Source organism: Mustelus asterias, chromosome 10 (assembly GCF_964213995.1).
Source record: "Mustelus asterias chromosome 10, sMusAst1.hap1.1, whole genome shotgun sequence".
NCBI classification, from domain to species: domain Eukaryota; kingdom Metazoa; phylum Chordata; class Chondrichthyes; order Carcharhiniformes; family Triakidae; genus Mustelus; species Mustelus asterias.
In genome coordinates, this window is record NC_135810.1 from 86,270,620 (window position 1) to 86,289,819 (window position 19,200).

The 19,200-nt window shown below is 43.3% G+C and overlaps 1 protein-coding gene across 3 annotated transcripts in view; it reads right to left on the reverse strand.

The window, feature by feature from the left end:
- Positions 1 to 19,200, reverse strand: part of micu2 (mitochondrial calcium uptake 2) — a 443,854-nt gene that overhangs the window by 202,218 nt on the left and 222,436 nt on the right. For all 3 annotated transcript variants that reach the window (XM_078222127.1, XM_078222128.1, XM_078222129.1), the window contains exon 2: positions 7,883 to 8,039. In XM_078222127.1, the coding sequence (XP_078078253.1) occupies positions 7,883 to 8,039 (157 nt within the window). The remainder of the gene's footprint in view (positions 1 to 7,882; positions 8,040 to 19,200) is intronic.

A 19,200-nucleotide genomic window follows, 5' to 3' on the forward strand; every position in this document is an offset into this window, starting at 1 on the left:
AATCAAGAACCTATCCGTCTCCGTCTTAAACACACTCAATGACCTGACCGCCACAGCTTTCTGTGGCAATGAATTTCATAGATTCACCACCCTCTAGATGAAGAAATTTCTCATCTTGGTTCTAAAGGGTCATCTCTTTACTCTGAGGCTGTGTCCTCGGATTAACAGGAGTAACAGCAAACCTCTGAGGAAGAAGCACCATCAATTGACTTGACACTCTCAGCCAGCAGCTGCATGTACCTTGGAGGTTAGTATAGAGTTGGGATCTGTGCGCAGTGAGTCACTGGGCACAAGTGGGCTGCAACCAGGGTGGAGGGATTGGGCAGTTTGTGTGCAAGCTCCCTGGAGGAAGAGGTCACAGACAATCTCTGCTCCAGGAGACTCAAATGAGAACCTGGACAGGATGAAATTGCAGGAAAATAACGGTAACGTTGAACATTGAGATGCTTGGTGCGGTGGTAGATCTGCCAGATAGTCTCCAGTCACTGGCCTGCACCATGGAGGAGCCTGATCCTAACATGACAGAGGGCATTGCTCAGAGTTTGAAGCCCGTCCTTTCCATAGTGGAAATGGTGGCATGTCCCTGGCAGTCAGACTGACCAATGATGGAAATTCCATTGTGGCATTGGCAGAGGCCTCTCGGTGCAGCAGTGGTAGTTCAGACCATGGTCATGCCATCCCTTACTGCTGCCATGCAAGCTCAGACTGTTGCCATCATGGGTGCAGATCTCAGTGCTCAACTGGGCATACAGGCTCCCACAGTAATTCAGCAGCCTGTCTTCCAATAGATCAGTGTTTTTCAAACTGGGGGTCACAACCCAGGTCGCTCCTCAGCCTTTTGACTGAGACCAAGCGTCAGATCAAACCCAAGATCAGCTGCAATGTTTTTTCTTGTCAGCTTGGACCTTGTATGCCTCTATTGTGACCATGAATTTGATTCAATTTGAATTGATTTTTGGAGCAAGTAAGGTGGTGAATTAAAGGTTTGCCCTGTCTACATTGAGCATTGACATTGTAAGTTTTAGAATGGAGTAAAAAATGTTTTAAAAACATTAAAACGGGGAAATAAGAATCCTGGTCTGAACTGCTTTTTTCTTCTAGGTTGGCTCCAGTTATGTCCTTCACTCGTTGGCTTTCTGGACTATATGTTGCTCTTTCACATCTGGACCATTCATCACTGTGGTTTAAAATGTGACCTTCATGAGCACCGGGAGGTCCCTGGTTCGAGACTCCAGGTTAGTATGAATGGTGTGGAACAATTGTGTGTTCACCTTCTTTGGAAACTGTAGCCTCCTAAGCCACTGTTGTGGTTCTAATTTGGGGAGGTGCTCCCAGAAGACCCCTATCGGAGTAGTGCCTTGTGAGGAAAGTCCTTCTTCTCTTCCTTCATTGCTGGGCTTTCTCTCTCTGCCCCCTCCTCTCCACATCCTGCTCATGTGGAAGAGCAAGTGGCATTGCAACATCTGCCCACACCCCCCCTCCCCGCACCTCCCACTCTCAAACCAATGCAAAGCAATATTACTTTCTATCTTTCAATGCTCAGCAAAAACCTCCAAATTGCTTCAGCAACTTACTATGCTGCTTCCACACACTTCGTCTCAGCAAAGGTCCAAAACACCGTTGCAGCAACTTGTTGAGTGACCCTTTAAACAGCCCTAGAATGGGGCTTCAGCTTGCTTTTGTATGCTTGTTGTTTCAGTGGTGAATAAATGAGACCTTGCCGTCACACGTAGACCAAGTTTGGTATCTTGGCGAAACAGCAGCCCAAGTGCATCAATGACATCATGACAACGCACTTACAATGCCACTGGGAGCACCTCTGGGTGATACTTCACTAACGTCACACAGGAAGTGACAGGGAAACCTCAGGTAGGCCTTCATTATGGTACATTGCAACTAAATTTCATATCCAAACTTATGGTCTTAGAAAGAGCAGTAGGCTATTTAACCCCTTAATTCAGTTATAAACAAATTAATTGAGCAATAGACTCAGTTATTTCTAATGATTGCATTACTATTACATCCCCAATATTTTAAAAGCATGATTAGAGAAACCTTCTCCACAAAACCAAAGTCATGGCAAAGTTATGTGGAGAATGCATCAGAAATGATTTATGATGATGATTTGAACTTTCTCCATAAAGTAATTAATAGCTGCAGCATGACTCTCTTCTTCCGTGTGTTTTTATACTAACCATATAGGAACATAGGAACAAAAGTGGGCTATTTAAATCCTGCAGTCTGTTCCTCCGCTATTCAATGAGACCAGAATGATCTGTGAGTATACCTGTCTTTGCCCCAGATCCCTTGACATCCCTTAACAAAAATCTAACAATCCCAGTTTTAAATCAACAACTGGTCTAACGTCAACTACCGTTTGCATCAGAAAGTTCCAAACTTCATTCACCCTTTTCACTCCTGGAAAGTCTGGCTCCAATTTTTGATTAGGGCCCCGTGGTCCTCGGCTTCCCAAAGAGCAGAAAATGTTTCTCCCAATGTTCCCTCTCTGTCTCTTAATACCCGGGATCAAATCACTCCATAAACTTCTAAATTCCAGCAAATACAATTCTCGTTTATTTAATTTCTTCTTGTAGCTTAACCCTTAGAGACCAGGTATTATTCTAATAAATTTACACTACTCCGAGGCCAGTATATTTATCGTAAGGTGTGGTGCTCAGAACTGCTCACCCTACTCCAGGTGTGGTCTAGCCAGGGCTTTGTAGAGCTGAAGCATATAGCTCGTGTCACACGGGAGGATTTAAACTAGTTTGGCAGGGGGGGTGGGAACCAAAGCAAAGGTGAATTAGCTGAAGGGGAACCAGAGAGTAGGGCCAGTAAGACTCAGAAACAGCAGGCAGGGTGGGATTACTAATCAGAGAGGGTCTGGTGGACTGAAGTGCATTTGTTTCAATGTGAGAAGTGTCACAGGTAAGGCGGATGAACTTAGAGCTTGGATTAGTTCTAGGAACTACGCTGTTGTTGCCATTACAGAGACTTGGTTAAGGGAAAGACAGGATTGGCAGCTTAACAGTAGGGGAGCAGTTTGGGAACAGTGACCACAATTCAGTAAGCTTTAAGGTACTGATGGATAAAGATAAGTGTAGTCCTCAAGTGAAGGTGCTAAATTGGGGGAAGGCTAATTACAACAATATTAGGCAGGAACTGAAGAATGTAGATTGGGGGCAGATGTTTGAAGGCAAATCAACATCTGGCATGCGGGAGGCTTTCAAGTGTAAGTTGGTAGGGATTCAGGACCGGCACATTCCTGTAAGGATGAAGGATAAGTATGGCAAGTTTTGGGAACCTTGGATAACGAGAGATATTGTAAGCCTAATCAAAGAGAAAAGGGAAGCATTTTTCAAAGCTAGGAGGCTGGGAACACATGAAGCAAGTGTGGAATACAAGGAAAGTAGAAAGAAACTTAAGCAAGGAGTAAGAAGGGCTAAAAGGGGTCATGAAAAAGCATTGACCAGCATGATTAAGGAAAATTCCATGGCTTTTTATACATATATAAAGAGCAAGAGGGTAGCCAGGGGAGAGTGTTGGCCCACTCAAGGACAATGGAGGGAATCTGTGTGGGGAGCCAGAGGAAATGGGCGAGGTATTAAATGAGTGCTTTGCATCAGTATTCACCAAAGAGGAGGACTTGGTAGATGATGAGTCTGGGAAAGGATGTGTAGATAGTTTGAGTCATGTTGAGATCAAAAAGGGGGAGATGTTGGGGTTCTTGAGAAACATTAAGGTAGACAAGTCCCCAGGGCCTGATGGGATATACCCCAGAATACTGAGAGAGGCAAGGGAGGAAATTGTTGGTACCTTGAGAGAAATCTTTGTATCCTCACTGGCTACAGGGAAGGTCAGTAAGAAGTTTAACAACACCAGGTTAAAGTCCAACAGGTTTATTTGGTAGCAAAAGCCACACAAGCTTTCGGAGCTGCAAGCCCCTTCTTCAGGTGAGTGGGGATTCTGTTCACAAACAGAGCATATAAAGACACAAACTCAATTTACATGAATAATGGTTGGAATGCGAATACTTACAACTAATCAAGTCTTTAAGAAACAAAACAATGTGAGTGGAGAGAGCATCAAGACAGGCTAAAAAGATGTGTATAGACTTGATTAGTTGTAAGTATTCGCATTCCAACCATTATTCATGTAAATTGAGTTTGTGTCTTTATATGCTCTGTTTGTGAACAGAATCCCCACTCACCTGAAGAAGGGGCTTGCAGCTCCGAAAGCTTGTGTGGCTTTTGCTACCAAATAAACCTGTTGGACTTTAACCTGGTGTTGTTAAACTTCTTACTGTGTTTACCCCAGTCCAACGCCGGCATCTCCACATCATGACTACAGGGAAGGTCCCAGAGGATTGGAAAGTAGCCAATGTTGTTCCTTTGTTTTAGAAGGGTATCAAGAATAATCCAGGTAATTACAGGCCAGTGAGCCTTACATAAGTGGTGGGGAAATTATTGGAGAGGATTCTTCGAGACAGGATTTATTCCCACTTGGAAATAAGTGGACGTATTAGTGAGAGGCAACATGATTTTGTGAAGGGGAGGTCATGTCTCATGAACTTGATCGAGTTTTTCGAGGAAGTGACGAAGATGATTGATGAGGGTAGGGCAGTGGATGTTGTATACATGGACTTCAGTAAGGCCTTTGACAAGGTCCCTCATGGAAGACTGGTGCAGAAGGTGAAGTCGCATGGGATCAGAGGTGAGCTGGCAAGGTGGATACAAAACTGGCTCGGTCAAAGAAGACAGAGGGTGGCAGTGGAAGGGTGCGTTTCTGAATGGAGGGCTGTGACAAGTGGTGTTCCTCAGGGATCAGTGCTGGGACCTTTGCTGTTTGTAATATATATAAATGATTTGGAGGAAAATGTAACTGGTTTGATTAGTAAGTTTGTGGACGACACGAAGGTTGGTGGATTTGCGGATAGCGATGAGGACCATCAGAGGATATAGTAGGATATAGATCAGTTGGAGACTTGGACGGAGAGATGGCAGATGGAGTTTAATCCAGACAAATGTGAGGTAATGCATTTTGGAAGGTCTCATACAGATAGAAAATATACAGTAAATGGCAGAACCCTTAAGAGTATTGATAGGCAAAGGGATCTGGGTGTACAGGTACACAGGTCACTGAGTGTGGCAATGCAGATGGAGAAGGTAGTCAAGAAGGCATGCTTGCCTTCATCGGCCGGGGTATTGAGTTTAAAAATTGGCAAGTCATGTTGCAGCTTTATAAAACCTTAGTGAGGCCGCACTTGGAATATAGTGTTCAATACTGGTCGCCACACTACCAGAAGGATGTGGAGGCTTTGGAGAGGGTACAGAAACGATTTACCAGGATGTTGCCTGGTATGGAGGGCATTAGCTATGAGGAGAGGTTGGGGAAACTTGGTTTGTTCTCACTGGAGCGACGGAGGTTGAGGGGAGTGATAGAAGTCTACAAGATTATGAGAGGCATGGACAGAGTGGATAGTCAAAAGCTTTTTCCCAGGGTGGAAGAGTTAATTACTAGGAGGCATAGGTTTAAGGGGCGAGGGGCAAGGTTTAAAGGGGATGTACGAGGCAGATTTTTTACACAGAGAGTAGTGGTGCCTGGAACTCGTTGCCGGGGGAGGTAGTGGAAGCGGATACGGTCGTGACTTTTAAGGGGCGTCTTGACAAGTACATGAATAGGATGGGAATAGAGGGATATGGCTCCCGGAAGGGTAGGGGGTTTTAGTTCAGTTGGGCAGCATGGTCGGTGCAGGCTTAGAGGGCCGAAGGGCCTGTTCCTGTGCTGTAATTTTCTTTGTTCTTTGTTCATAACTTCTACCCCCTTATAGATGATAAAAATGTCAGCAGAAAATGCTGGAAAAACTTAGCGGGTGGGATTTTCCAGCCTCGCTTGCCCTGAAACCGGAAAATCCTGCCCAAGATCATCAGACCTTTCCAGGCGGGATGGTAAAATTCGCTTCAACAACTCTGGAGGAGGAACTGGAAGCATTCACTCTGGTTCTCTCTCGATAGATGCTGCTGGAGTTGATGAGTTCTTGCAGCATTTTCTGCTATTTTCAAATTTTCAGGATCCATAGTATTTTGCTTTTGTATTGAAGTTAGCATTCCGCTGGCCCTTTTCTGCACCAGCTTATGACATCTGAATGATCTATGTAGCTCTACCCCCAAGTCTATTTAAACCTGTCTTGTTTCTGGATTTTCACAATTTACAAAGTATACTGTTCTATCATTTTGGTCCAAATGTGATCTCACATTTTTCAACATCTAAATCCATTTGCCAGTTTTGCTCATTCGCTTAATCTATCAATACTGCTTTGTAACTTTACACTTCCATCTACACTGTTTAAAATACTGCTTATCTCTGTTACATCAGCAAATATGATGATGTTTGAAAACAACAATGACCAAAATCCTTGTACTTCTTTCCATATCTTTTGACTGGGATATAGTAGGATATAGATCAGTTGGAGACTTGGGCGGAGAGATGGCAGATGGAGTTTAATCCAGACAAATGTGAGGTAATGGATGTTATGTGGGAGATGACCTAGCACAGGCCTGTCCAACCTTTCATTCAGGGGGCCACATTTCCGAACTTACTTGCTCCCTCCCTCTATCACTCACTCACACTCACGCATACACATACATACTGCCCACTGACAACTCAAAAAGTCATTCTCCTTACAGATAGCAGGATCTTTTAAAACTTCAAACAATATGGAAAGTGGGTGGAATTCATTACATTAACATTTTTATTCTTTTTCACTTGCCTCAGACCCACTCTCCAGAGGTCTCAGGTAATTTGGTCTTTGAAATAAATACCAAGTCTTCAGCTCTTTACTTGATGGCCAACCGATTGAACTTCAGGCTCTCACTGAAATAATTTATTTAAATTACATCTGGACAATCTGAGAGCCAAAATATTTCAACAGAACCACTGAAAAAATTAAATGGAAGAATAGATTGGATATTCTTGCAATAATAAATTTTGCAAACAGCTTGCAAGGGTTTGGAAGCAGTATGACATTCAGTTAGAGGAATTAAAATACTTGTATGTGCAGTTACAAGAATAAGTTTCAAAATTTCTAACTGCAAGGCAGGCTTTTCTAAAGAGCTACTGGGCCCAGCATAAGGATGAAGTCTACGTGAGGTTGTTTTGACTTCCACAGCGGCTAGCACTGCTGCCTCACAGCGCCAGGGACCCAGTTCGAATCCTGGCTTGGGGCACTGTCTGTGCGGAGTCTGCACATTCTCCCCATGTCTGCATGGGTTTCCTCCCACAGTCTGAAAAACATGCTGGTTAGGTGCATTGTCCATGTTAAATTCTCCCTCAGTGTACCCAAACAAGTGCTGGAGTGTGGCAACTAGGTGATTTTCACAGTAACTTCATTGCAGTGTTAATGTAAGCCTACTTGTGACACTAATAAATAAATAACATGTAGGTGAAGCTTAAACATGCAGTGTAGACATCCACCTCTAAATGCTGCCCGTTAAAGTTAAAACACAGCAACCAATGCCCAAAGATTTCTTCATAAAATATTGCTTTGGTGTTGGACCAAGTATAAATACAAGTCAGTTTTTGCCATCTAGGATTTCACAAAATGTCAGTCTGATAGGCAAAATTATTCATCTACTTTCAATATGAACTGCAAATGCCGGATGCATTGAAACATTTTTAAAAATGCTGCCTAATAAAAAAGCATGTAACATTCTGAACACATACAGTTTTCATTACTTATGCTTTTATTTATAAACTTTATGAGGCCTGCACGGTTAACTATTTTGGAAAAATCATGCCGTCATAAAAAATGTAAAACTTCAGGTACTTTTAAGGAATATGCAAGCAGCTTGCCCCAGTAATTGTAACAAAATATTCAACTTACTCTCTGTACATTCCAGAATCACTGAGAACAAGAAATCTCTCGGAGTCATGTATAATTCACCCTCGTACTCAGTTGAGGCAAACTGTTTGAAGCGCTGCTTGCAAGTTGCAGGACACCCATATTCTTCTTTAGCATCTTCTTTGACTGCATCTTGGACCTTAAACAAAAATAAATTATGTTTTACAACTAATTGCAATAATTAAATTCCAAAATCTAAGCTCGCTTATCTTTGTTTGCATACTTATCAACCATTGCTGTAATAAAAGGGACAGACATAATTAAATCTACAATAATACCACCCAGCCTTTGGCTGCCTTCACTCTTCTGACCGGTCGGTGGGTTGATTTGGTGGGTGCACTCTGGCGTATGTGGAGCCATGTGAGGCATGGGGAGGAATGCAGGGCATGGTACATGGCGGTTGCTAATAGTTAGTGGTGGCGGAGGTGATGGTGCGGGAGGTTGGTCAAGAAAGAGAACAAAGGAAGGTGAGAGGAACCCAACAACAATGTTACACTGGTTGGAGAGATTAAGGAAATGTGGGGATTGAGGGAATAGCATTGGAGGGAAGGTCAGTGGTGGTGGCGGTGGCATGGGAAAGGGGTTGGGGAGAGAGTTGGCAGCATAAGAATCAGTGGAAGGTAAGGGGTGCCCAACAAAGTTATGCTGGCTGGAGGGACTGAGGACAGGGTGGGAGGGTTTACGGTATTGGTAGGTGGCTGGAATTACATGGAATTGGGGAGATAGATGGGTTGGCAGGGAGAAATGGAATGGGGGATAGGGAAGGCATTTGAAGAAGAGGTGGGATGGGGGATTAAATGAGAGATGAAAGGAATGGGATGGTAATGGCATGGGAGGAAAAAAATGGCATGGGAAGGGTGAACTGGAGAGGATGGAATAGGAAGGAGTGAATGGCATGGGAAGGATGGAATGATATGGCAAAGGAAGAAGGGGATTGTATGGGGGGGAGGGGGTGGGATGATGAAACTGATTATTAATTTGACTGGAAATGTTCTACGGGTCGCTGTTAGTGTCTATGAAGTGTAATACTACTTGTAATCCCCAAATTGTCCACAATTTTATGACATTATCTACTGAGTGAATGGTGAAATGGATACCAGTGAGGATCAGCTAATGGACAGTGATGGAAGTGAAAGGTTGGCAGGGATAGGGAGAAGTTTGGAGGCAAACGAAGGGGTAGAGAAGATCCAAGAGTTGTATCTGATAGATTTGTCTTATTTTATAACTATTAATTAGTATCCTTGAAGTCTGCATGGCGTAAATTGTCAGAAAGTGATAAATCCTCAGAATAGCGAACAAAGCCATAAAAGATCTATTAGTGATTTTTAAAAAAAATCTGCCACCCTAGAATTCACTGAATTAAAAGTCTGAAGGGACGGCTCTTCACGGTAGCGGGAAGATTCCATTAACTTTGGTAGGGGCAACCACTTCAGTGATTCGGTTTTACAGTAATCGGACCTAGAACCATGCACATTCGCAGCGTAGAAAGATGCTATTTGTTTGTTCACGTTTATGAAAGTTCTTTGCTGACATCTAATCCCACCGCTCCACTCTTTCTCTCTTCATGGTTTGGCTGCTTCAAATATTGATTCAATTTCACTTTAAAAGCTGCAATGGTTTCTGCCTCAATGATTATTTGTGGCAAAACATGCCATACTCTAATAACCCCTTTGCACAGAGACATTTCTCTTTACCCTAGTGACAATTATAAATTGATGACCCGTCACTAGTGATTCCTCAATCTCAGGAAATAGTTTCGCACGATTCAGTCTTTCAAAATTCTTGACAATTTTTAAAAATCTCTATTTCCTCTTGGCCTTCTCGGCTCCAATGGAAGTAGTTCCAGTAACTCAGTACTCCCCTCAATTATAGCTTCCCATCCCTGATTAAGAATCTGGTGAATCTATTTTGCTGCATTTGTTCAGGGATGTTGCAAAATGCAGCTTCTCTAATATGCAATGTTTTTAAGATGTTGTGCGTTTGATTATTTATACACTTTAGAACAGATTGTTTTATTCAAACCTTTACCAAAAGAGAACAATTTGAAAACTAAATATACAACAAAAGCATCGATGTGTTTGGTGCCTTGCGGAATGAGTCTTTTTCATTTTGGTTGGTTACAAGTCAGGGTCGCCCTGACGGGTATGTCTGAACCCTTCAGGGATCTCTGATCAGGGATCCCATTGTCCTCCTGGGAGTCTCCTGGCATTTTTAAAAAGATTATCTATTAGTGTCACAAGTGGGCTTATATTAGCATGGCAATGAAGTTACTGTGAAAATCCTGAGTCGCCACACTCCAGCGTCTGTTCGGGTACACTGAGGGAGAATTTACCATGGTCAATACACCTAAAACAGCACGTCTTTTGGACTGTGGGAGGAAACCAGAGCACCTGGAGGAAACCCACGCCGACACGGGAAGAATGTGCAAAATTCACACAGATAGTCACCCAAGCTGGGAATTGAACCCAGGTCCCTGGCGCTGTGAGGCAGCGGTGCTAACCACTGTACCACCGTGCCTTCCCAGTGAAACAGTTGCTTTGAGAGTCTGATGTCAGGCATATAAATAACACGTCCCACCCAGCAAGTTTTGAGTGATTAGCACCTCAATGCTGGGTGGGCAAGGTGCATGGGAAAGGGTGTTGCTGTTGGACTGCCTTTCTTGACACAAGATTTGTTGGATCTTGTGAAGGCACCACTGATGATACTTCTGCAGTGCTTTGAAATACCTGTTCTAGGTCAGTAGGGGTTGAGGATGCACAATAGTTAGGGCTGGAGTAACACAAGGTGCTTGGAAAATCTGTAAAAGTTACAGACTGGGAGGATGTGAATTTTAAAATTGATGTGTTGTAGGGCCACGAATCAATGCAGGTCAGAGGGTACAGGGGTGATGTGAGTGGAAGGTTGACAAGGTCAGTTGACCCTTGATTATTTATTTAAATATGGTGGACCTGCTGTCAATATTGGCACCCACTGACCTAATATGTTATAGGGATGAGCTCGGAGGTGGGCGGTAAAGTGGTGGGGTACACACCCACTTATTTGCATGCCAACATGCCAATGTAAAGCATGTAAAGTATCCAGCCCCACATCTGGATATTCCTCACAGCCCAAGCTAAAGACATCAAAATGCTAAAGACATCAAATCAGATAATAAGAGTGTGATTTCAGTGTATTTGGCTTCCTACTAACAACAAGCCCCATCATCAGCATATTACATTTACTCCCAATTCACCTGTTTAAAAGTTTTCACCAATCCTTTCCAACAGCCCTTCCTTTTTCTTCTACTTTCTATAAATTCGCATTATAATTTCCTGTGTTCTTTACCATCAATATCTCACTGCAGGTCTCCTGTTTTGTTCCTGTTACTCGATTTTCAACCATGTAATTCTGCTCCTTTGCTTCTGTGTCGTACTACTTGCACTTGTGAAAAAAAAGTCTGATGTGGCTGCCTTGCATCTTTACTAATGTTGGCGTAAAACAAATGAAAATAAAACCAGAAGTATAGGAACAACATTTGCTGGCCATTTCACTTGAACACTCAACATTACACAACATACGATCGCAAATGAAAGCAACAAAGTCGGAGCTGTGGGATTTCATAACTGTTTTTATCCCACAGGACTGATTAAAATAAGAAGCTCCTGACAAGTACATGATAACAACTGACCGAAGCCAGGAATGCGTTTGTGTGTTCAACAATAATCCTTCAGCATACAAACACTTGGGCAAAATTGGCTTCCTTATGGTCAGTCAGTGCAAGGATCAACTATTTCAACTAAAAGATGCGCCACATCAGTTAGCAGTTAAATCCAAAATTGTGTAATCCTGAAACATTGAATATATGTACCACAGTTTGGTGCAACTGTATAATTCAGCATCGTCAAAAGTTATGTAATTCTAGGGACTAATTAACAACAGGGGTTGTTTCATACAGTGGAGCTTTAACAAACATTTCAATACACTGACACAATAATTATTAAGGATAGTTGTATCTCTGCAAAGTACAGAGAGTTTGGACCCAGATCTAAGCCAAATTAACTTCCTCCAGCTCAGTACTGGTGAAGCTGAATAACTTTCTTCAGCTCCCAAAATTGCCAACACATCGAGAGTGAACTCCATTGACCTTTTAGTCCAAGATGGTTCTCGGGGGCTGGAATTTTATCATTTTTAGACTGTGTCTACTCAGGCGGGAAAGGTGGTGAGCTGCCCGCTGGCTCCACTGCCAGCTTTCCCCACCAAATCCTGGAGGCGGGTCCCACAACGTCAGATTGGCGGGGTGGGCTCTGAATGAGGCGGCCCTGGAGCAACCCCGGCTTTCAAGAGATCGGGATGCCCAAATAAAAATTTAAAAAAAGGATCCACCCCAGGGACACGGAAAGTCCCACCCCCATGGACATAGGACTCCCCCCCTCCCAGCTCTTCCAGGGAATCACGCCCCTCCACTACAGACATAGGGAAACCCCTCCATGGAACTCCCAAACAGAACGCCCCTTCCTTGGCAGTGCCAGAGGGTGGTGCAGGCAGTGCTGGGGGCAGTGCCCAGACATGACCCTCTTCCCACTTGGGGCTGTACTTACCTGTGCGCCCCTGGCAGAGAATGTTTATCAAGTCCCCATTTGTGAAAAGCTGTTGTAAGCCCCACTGGCGGAAATTTAACATGAGGGTGCAATACAATGGAGAAGCCGCTAATTATATTTATAGAATGAAGAATCATAGAATCATAGAAACCCTACAGTGCAGAAGGAGGCCATTCGGCCCATCGAGTCTGCACCGACCACAATCCCACCCAGGCCCTACCCCCACATATTTTACCCGCTAATCCCTCTAACCTACACATCCCAGGACTCTATGGGGCAATTTTTTTAACCTGGCCAATCAACCTAACCCGCACATCTTTGGACTGTGGGAGGAAACCGGAGCACCCGGAGGAAACCCACGCAGACACGAGGAGAATGTGCAAACTCCACACAGACAGTGACCCGAGCCGGGAATCGAACCCGGGACCCTGGAGCTGTGAAGCAGCAATTTATATTGATAGTTATAGGCTAAGTGATTGGTGGTGCGGTGGTGGGGGAACGGGACAATGGGAGCAGGAAATCGCACCAGTGAAAAAGCAATTTGGGGACCTCCATTGGATCCTCTGGCCTACGCCAAAAAAGATGGTGGCAAGGGGCCAAGTATCTCGGCCATAGATGCAGAATCTTGGTGTCCTGCTCAATATCTCGCTCAGTTTCCTCATTCACATCAAATCTGTTCAGAAGCACCCACAATTTTGTCAAACCTGTCAGTTGTCGACCGTTATCCTAGTTTGTAGGCCAGAGCATCACAAACAACACAATTGGCCCCATGAAAATGTATCCCAAAGCACAGGCAGTCTAGACCTCTGAACTATTTTTATTTGGTTTACCTTTAGAATGGGTGGTACAGCCAATTTGGAAAGCAAACAGGATGGAAAAAGCATGGATTGGGAAGGAGGTGGTGGAGCTGGGAGGAGATGGAGTGAAGGAAGAGAAAGAATTTGGAAGTGGGCAGTGTCAGCCACTGACAACTTCCTTATTATTCACTTTCTCTCATTCACCAGTCCACAGAGATCCTTCAGGGGGACCCAATTGCTGCCATAAATGGGTGATTCAAAACTCACGGGGTTGTCAGAGGGTCACCATGGATTCTAATGGTGGGGAATGGAGATACCACAGAAGTCACACCCTGGATTGAGAGCTGAAACGTTAACTCCCCTCTATCCTTTCCGCAGATGTTGCCTCACCTGATGAGGGTTCCCAGCATTTCCTGTTTTTGTTTCAGATCTCAGGAAGTGTGCTCAGACTGTTTTGTACTGCAATGCTCACCCTGATACGCGGAGGCAGCAAAGGTGTGCCTAAAGAATGGCTATGGCATTTTTCCACAGTAATAGAAAAGTGGGCAGCGACCTCATTAGACCGTTTTTCAAATCATTGCGGAGATATACACAGAGTTCATTAACAAACGCCAGCCTGAGATTAGCACTTGCCCATTGTTCTCCCCTGGAACTAAAGGAGCAATGTTGGTGTTCCCGAGGACCAAAGGGCTACGATGGCTCCCTAAAAGTTTGCCCCATTTTTAATAAATATGCAAATTGTTTACAATTTAAAAAACTACAATCCCATTAAATTCCATGGAAACCAAATAGTGGCAATGGAGATATGACAGAATGATGCTCTCTTGCGAGCCAAGCACAAGTACCAATGGTAAATGCAACATAATGCAGAGTTTTGGCCAGTGTAAAAAGCTGGATGGAAGCTGGGAAGCCTATATTTACCACTGCAAACTTCCAATGGAACGAAGCAACAGATGTTCACAGATCTGACAGGAGGTTATTTATTTTCTTTGGCTACGAGTAGTATTTGGGAATGTTTGAAGAATTTCACGAAAACAACATTTTTGAGAAACCAGAGCAGGCAGCTCGATTATACCCTCCACTTGTATGTTTGGGATAGTAAACAGCCAATATTTACATATGAAAATGAAGGCAGAGGAATAGTTCATTATTCTTATTAGAAACAATTGCAATTTTTGAAATTAAACAGTCTCCTTCCCCTTTCCTAATACCAAAATGTCATCCGCAATACAAAGGGTAGAATTTTCCCATCCTGCCCTCCAGGGGAATCGTAGCGGGCGGGACACGGGCCATGTAAAGGTTCGTTGACCTCAGGCTGGATTTTCCGGCCTTGGGGCGAACATGGCTAGAAAATCCCACCCAAAGTGTTTTTTGGACATCTATCTGGAGGAAGATATTTAGTGAGTAAGTTGATTTAGATCACAGCTAAATAAAGTATTCCAAAATGCATGCAACCATATTTCTTTTTAATTCATTCCCAGGATGTGGGCGTTGCTGGCTAGGCCAACATTTTTATTGCCTTTCCCTAGTTGCCCTCAACGAGGTGTTGGTGAGCCACCAGCCTGAACCCGCTGCAGTCCACGTGGTGTAGGTGCACACACAGTGCTCATAGAAATCACAGAAAGCCGACAGGTGTGGAAGGTGCCCATTCGGCCCATCGAGTCTGCATTGACAACAATCCCACCCAGGCCCATCCCCGCAACCCCACATACGTACCCTGCTAATCCCTCTAACCTACGAATTCTGGGACACTAAGGGGCAATTCAACATGGCCAATCAACCTAACCTGCACAGTCTTTCGGACTGTGGGAGGAAACCGGAGCACCCGGAGTAAACCCACGCAGACACGGGGAGAACGTGCAAACTCCACACAGACGGTGACCCAAGCCGGGAATCGAACCCTGGTTCCTGGCGCTGTGAGGCAGTAGTGCTAACCCACTGTGCCACCATGCCACTGTTTGGGAGGAAGTTCCAGGATTTTGATCCAGCGACAATAAAGGAATGACAATGGAGCTCCAAGTCATTGAAGTACTGGCAAGTTAGATATTGTTTGCCAAAGCTACTTCTTATTTGTACCTTTATCCAGCACTCTCAATGAGCTGTACTGAATTTTTTAAAGATAAAAAAGCTTTTTGTGGTAGTCCAACATTTTAAATCTAGTCTATGGGAGCTGAAGGGAGAAAAAGTGAGGGTTATTTGTATACTATAGCTTGTATAGTCTCTCCACCCTTCATTAACTTCACATGAAAATTGAATTCTTGCAAAAGGACAAATTTCTGGCACTTAAAAAAAAATTTCAGTTAATTTACATTTATGAAGAAAATTGGTCTTCAGTGGCAACAAAACTGAATCTCCTGCATATACAGTCGTGATTGTAATATTTAATTATCACTGCCAATTTTTTAGAAACAAAAATGCTCAGACCGTAATAGTTTATTCACCAAAAGCATAATAATAATCGTCCTCCACATGACCACTGGATTAAAGCACGCCAGCTGACTATATATGGAATATTTTCAATATGCCTGCTTCAAGAAACGCTACATCACTCCATCACTGTCTCTTTCTTCTATTAATTACTGTCTTAAACATTCTGAAATTATCTTTAACATTGCCATGAAACTATGTGCTACATTATTAACTTTTTGTATGTTGCCTTCGAAAGCAAGGGAGACCTGGGAGAAACACTGGCAATTTAGAAAAGCCCTTTCAACTCTCAGAGTCAATGCCACATAACCTATTTCTTCAGAGGCTGGTGAATTTGCTGCATTTTGTTGAATTTATTTTGCTTTCCTATCTGATTTCTGGATACTGGATTTTTTTCTTTTTGTACCAATATTGGACTGAGCTTCCTAACAAACTATTTGCCCCAGTAATGTGAGAAACCCTTCTCTGGCAGTATCTTTGCCCCTCCAATGGAGGAGATCTGCTCATCCACTATTTGCAACTGGGCCGAAATTCCCCTTCATGTAGAATCTGGCGCACGGGACCAACAGATAGCAGCAGGTTTCTGCTGTGTTCCTGGTTTCGGTAAAGAAAGCTTCCAGCTGTTTCCTGATATTCCAAATATCTTCTTTTCTGGCAGGAAGTCTGGGTCTTCGGACATTCTGGAACTCAGCTCTCATCAAGTTCATGTCCTGAGATGATTCCATCTGGTACTTTTCCAGATCTGCTTGAAGCCCTAGCAGCTTTAAGATGAGGGCTATTTTGAAAAGCCTTCCCAGAAGCATAATCTCGTCAGGTGTTCTAGTAGGGATATGTGTAGAAACTCCAAGAAGGCAAAGGTAAAGTGTGGCAATCATTAGCAATCACTAAACCAAAGAGAAAAGCAATGTAAAATCACAGAAAACACCATCCTGTAGCATGTGGCAAACAATTACATATATACATACATGACATACATAAATATTTATACATATATATCTACATATGAATGCAAATGTTTTATTATGCTTTACTGGAGCCAATTTCTCTCCGTCTGGAACACTCATAAGAAAATATTGTTGGGCTATTTAATTTAAAAGCTGCATCCAACATTTCTTATAAGCCAAGACTTTGGCCTCACTGTAGCAAGTGGCTGAAGTTCTAAGCAACTTTTCTCAGTTGCTATGGTTCATAAAATAAAGAAGTCAAATAGTTGCGATAATTGACATGATATAGTTGGATGTTCCAAAAGGCCGTTTTGGGAAGTATTATTCCATGCCTCTCACTTAAACCACAATAGACACTCCATTACAGTTACGGCACTGGCAGTTACCTGGCAGTTACCCAGCTATGTCCTATAGAATAAATGTAACCCAGCTAATTACTGCCCTATCAACTTCCTCCTAGTCTACAATAAAGTGATAGAAGGTGATAGCAATAGAGCCATTCGGAGAGACCCACTCGAGCAATAATCTGGCGCTTTGCTCAGGTTGTAGCTGAGCTTCTTGGTCTCTGGCCTCATTACAGCCTCGATCCAGATATGGATGTGAACACTGAATAGCAATGAGGTGAGAGTAGCTGTCTTCAACATCAAGGCGGCATTCGACCAAGGAGCTTGAAAAATAGGAAGACAATAAGGTTAAAGGTAAAACCCTCTACTGGTTCGAGTCATATGTGATACAAAGCATAAGGAACGGACATGTTGGAGGCAGGAAATTGCTGGAATTGTTTGCTGATGATTCTGCAGCTCCACTCACAACTCCTCTAAGACTGAAACCACACGTACCAGCCTGTAAGAGGACATCATTGACACCCAGGTTTGGGCTGACGTGCAGATGAATTACTCTTGTCGGGAGCCAGCATGCACACAATGGGCCAAATGGCCTCTTTCTATGCTGTAACCATTCTATGATTCTATGTGCCTCACACCAGTGCAAGGTAATAGTCACCCTGACCCAGGAAAAACACCAGCCATCACATCTGACCTTCAACAACTCGTGATTTCCCCAAAGCCTGTCTATCATCTATAAGATGCAGGTCTGGAGTGTGATAGAATACTCTTCATTTGCCTGGATGATTGCAGCTCCAACAACACACAAGCAGCACAAGCCAATCCAGGACAAACAATCTACCTGATTGCCACCTCATTCATCACCTTAACCATTTCCTCCCTGCACTACCTGTACACAGAGGCAGCAGTGTCTCACCTACAAAGATGCCACTTCCAAATTCAGGATTCCTATAATTTAGAAGGACAAAGATAGTGGATGCATGTGAACATCACCATCTGCAAGTATCCCCACAAGTCGCACACAATTCTGACTTGGAAATATGTAACTCGCCAGAACTCTACCACTTTGCCTGCGGCGGAATCGGAGTGGGCGAGGGGCCGACAATGGAAATGCCCGTTAGCCTCGGGTGGGAATTTCCGGTCTTCCTCGAGCAAAGCTGTAAAATCCCACCCCACTATTATTGCCTCACCACTTGGTTAAAATCCTGGGACTTCCTAAAAGAACAATGGGAATCACTTCGCTATATGGGCTGCAGTGGTTCAAGAAGATTGTACACCCTTATTTTGTCAAGGATAATAAATGCTGACCTTGCCAGCAGCAAACATGTTCCATTGACAAAAAGTTATTCAACAATTCTCCTCTGCGGCCCATACCACCAAGGACAAAAGAAGCAGTACAATGGGGGCACAAACATCGTCAAGTTACACACCCATTTGACTTTAAGTCCTTCAGTGTCAATGGATCAATATCCTTGAATTCCCTCCATATAGAGAGCACCATCCCCACAACTGTTCAAGAACAAGGCTTGCCACCACCTTCCCAGGTCAACTACGCGCAAGCAATAAATGTTGGTTGGCATTGCCAGCTTTGTTGAAACACAAAAAAATAAAAAATATGTGGTTCCATACTTGATTTGAAAATATTTCCTAACTTTACCTTTCCTAGAAAAATTAAACACTCACTTCCGAAGTTAGGCAAATTAAACATTTCTGTTTAATTTAGGTAAATTAAATTGCTGAACCTTTATCTAGATTCTGCCATACATCATTCCTCTGTCTCAAATAGGATTACTTTTAATGCTCTCTTCCACTGACTGAACGTCAAGTCAGTTATCAAAATGTGTCACTCAGCACTCAATCATACCCTGATCAATTGATTTTTTTGAAGTTGATTTCAAAGCCAGTTCTGGGATGTCCCTCTTTCAGCAATAACTGTGTATATTTATGTTGTGCCATTAACTTAATCAAACATTCCAACAGGTTTTACAGGAGCGTTATAAAGCAAAATATGACACTGAACCATACAGAATGCGTGACATTAGGTCAGGTGATCAATAACTTGGTCAAAGTGATGAGTTTTAAGAAATGTCGTAAAGCGAGTTAAAGAGGCAGAGAGGCAGGGAGTCAACTTCTGAGCTTAGGGCCTAGGTAACTAGCATTTGTGCAGTGATTAAATATTGGCCAGAATTAGATGAGTATATGTATCTTGGA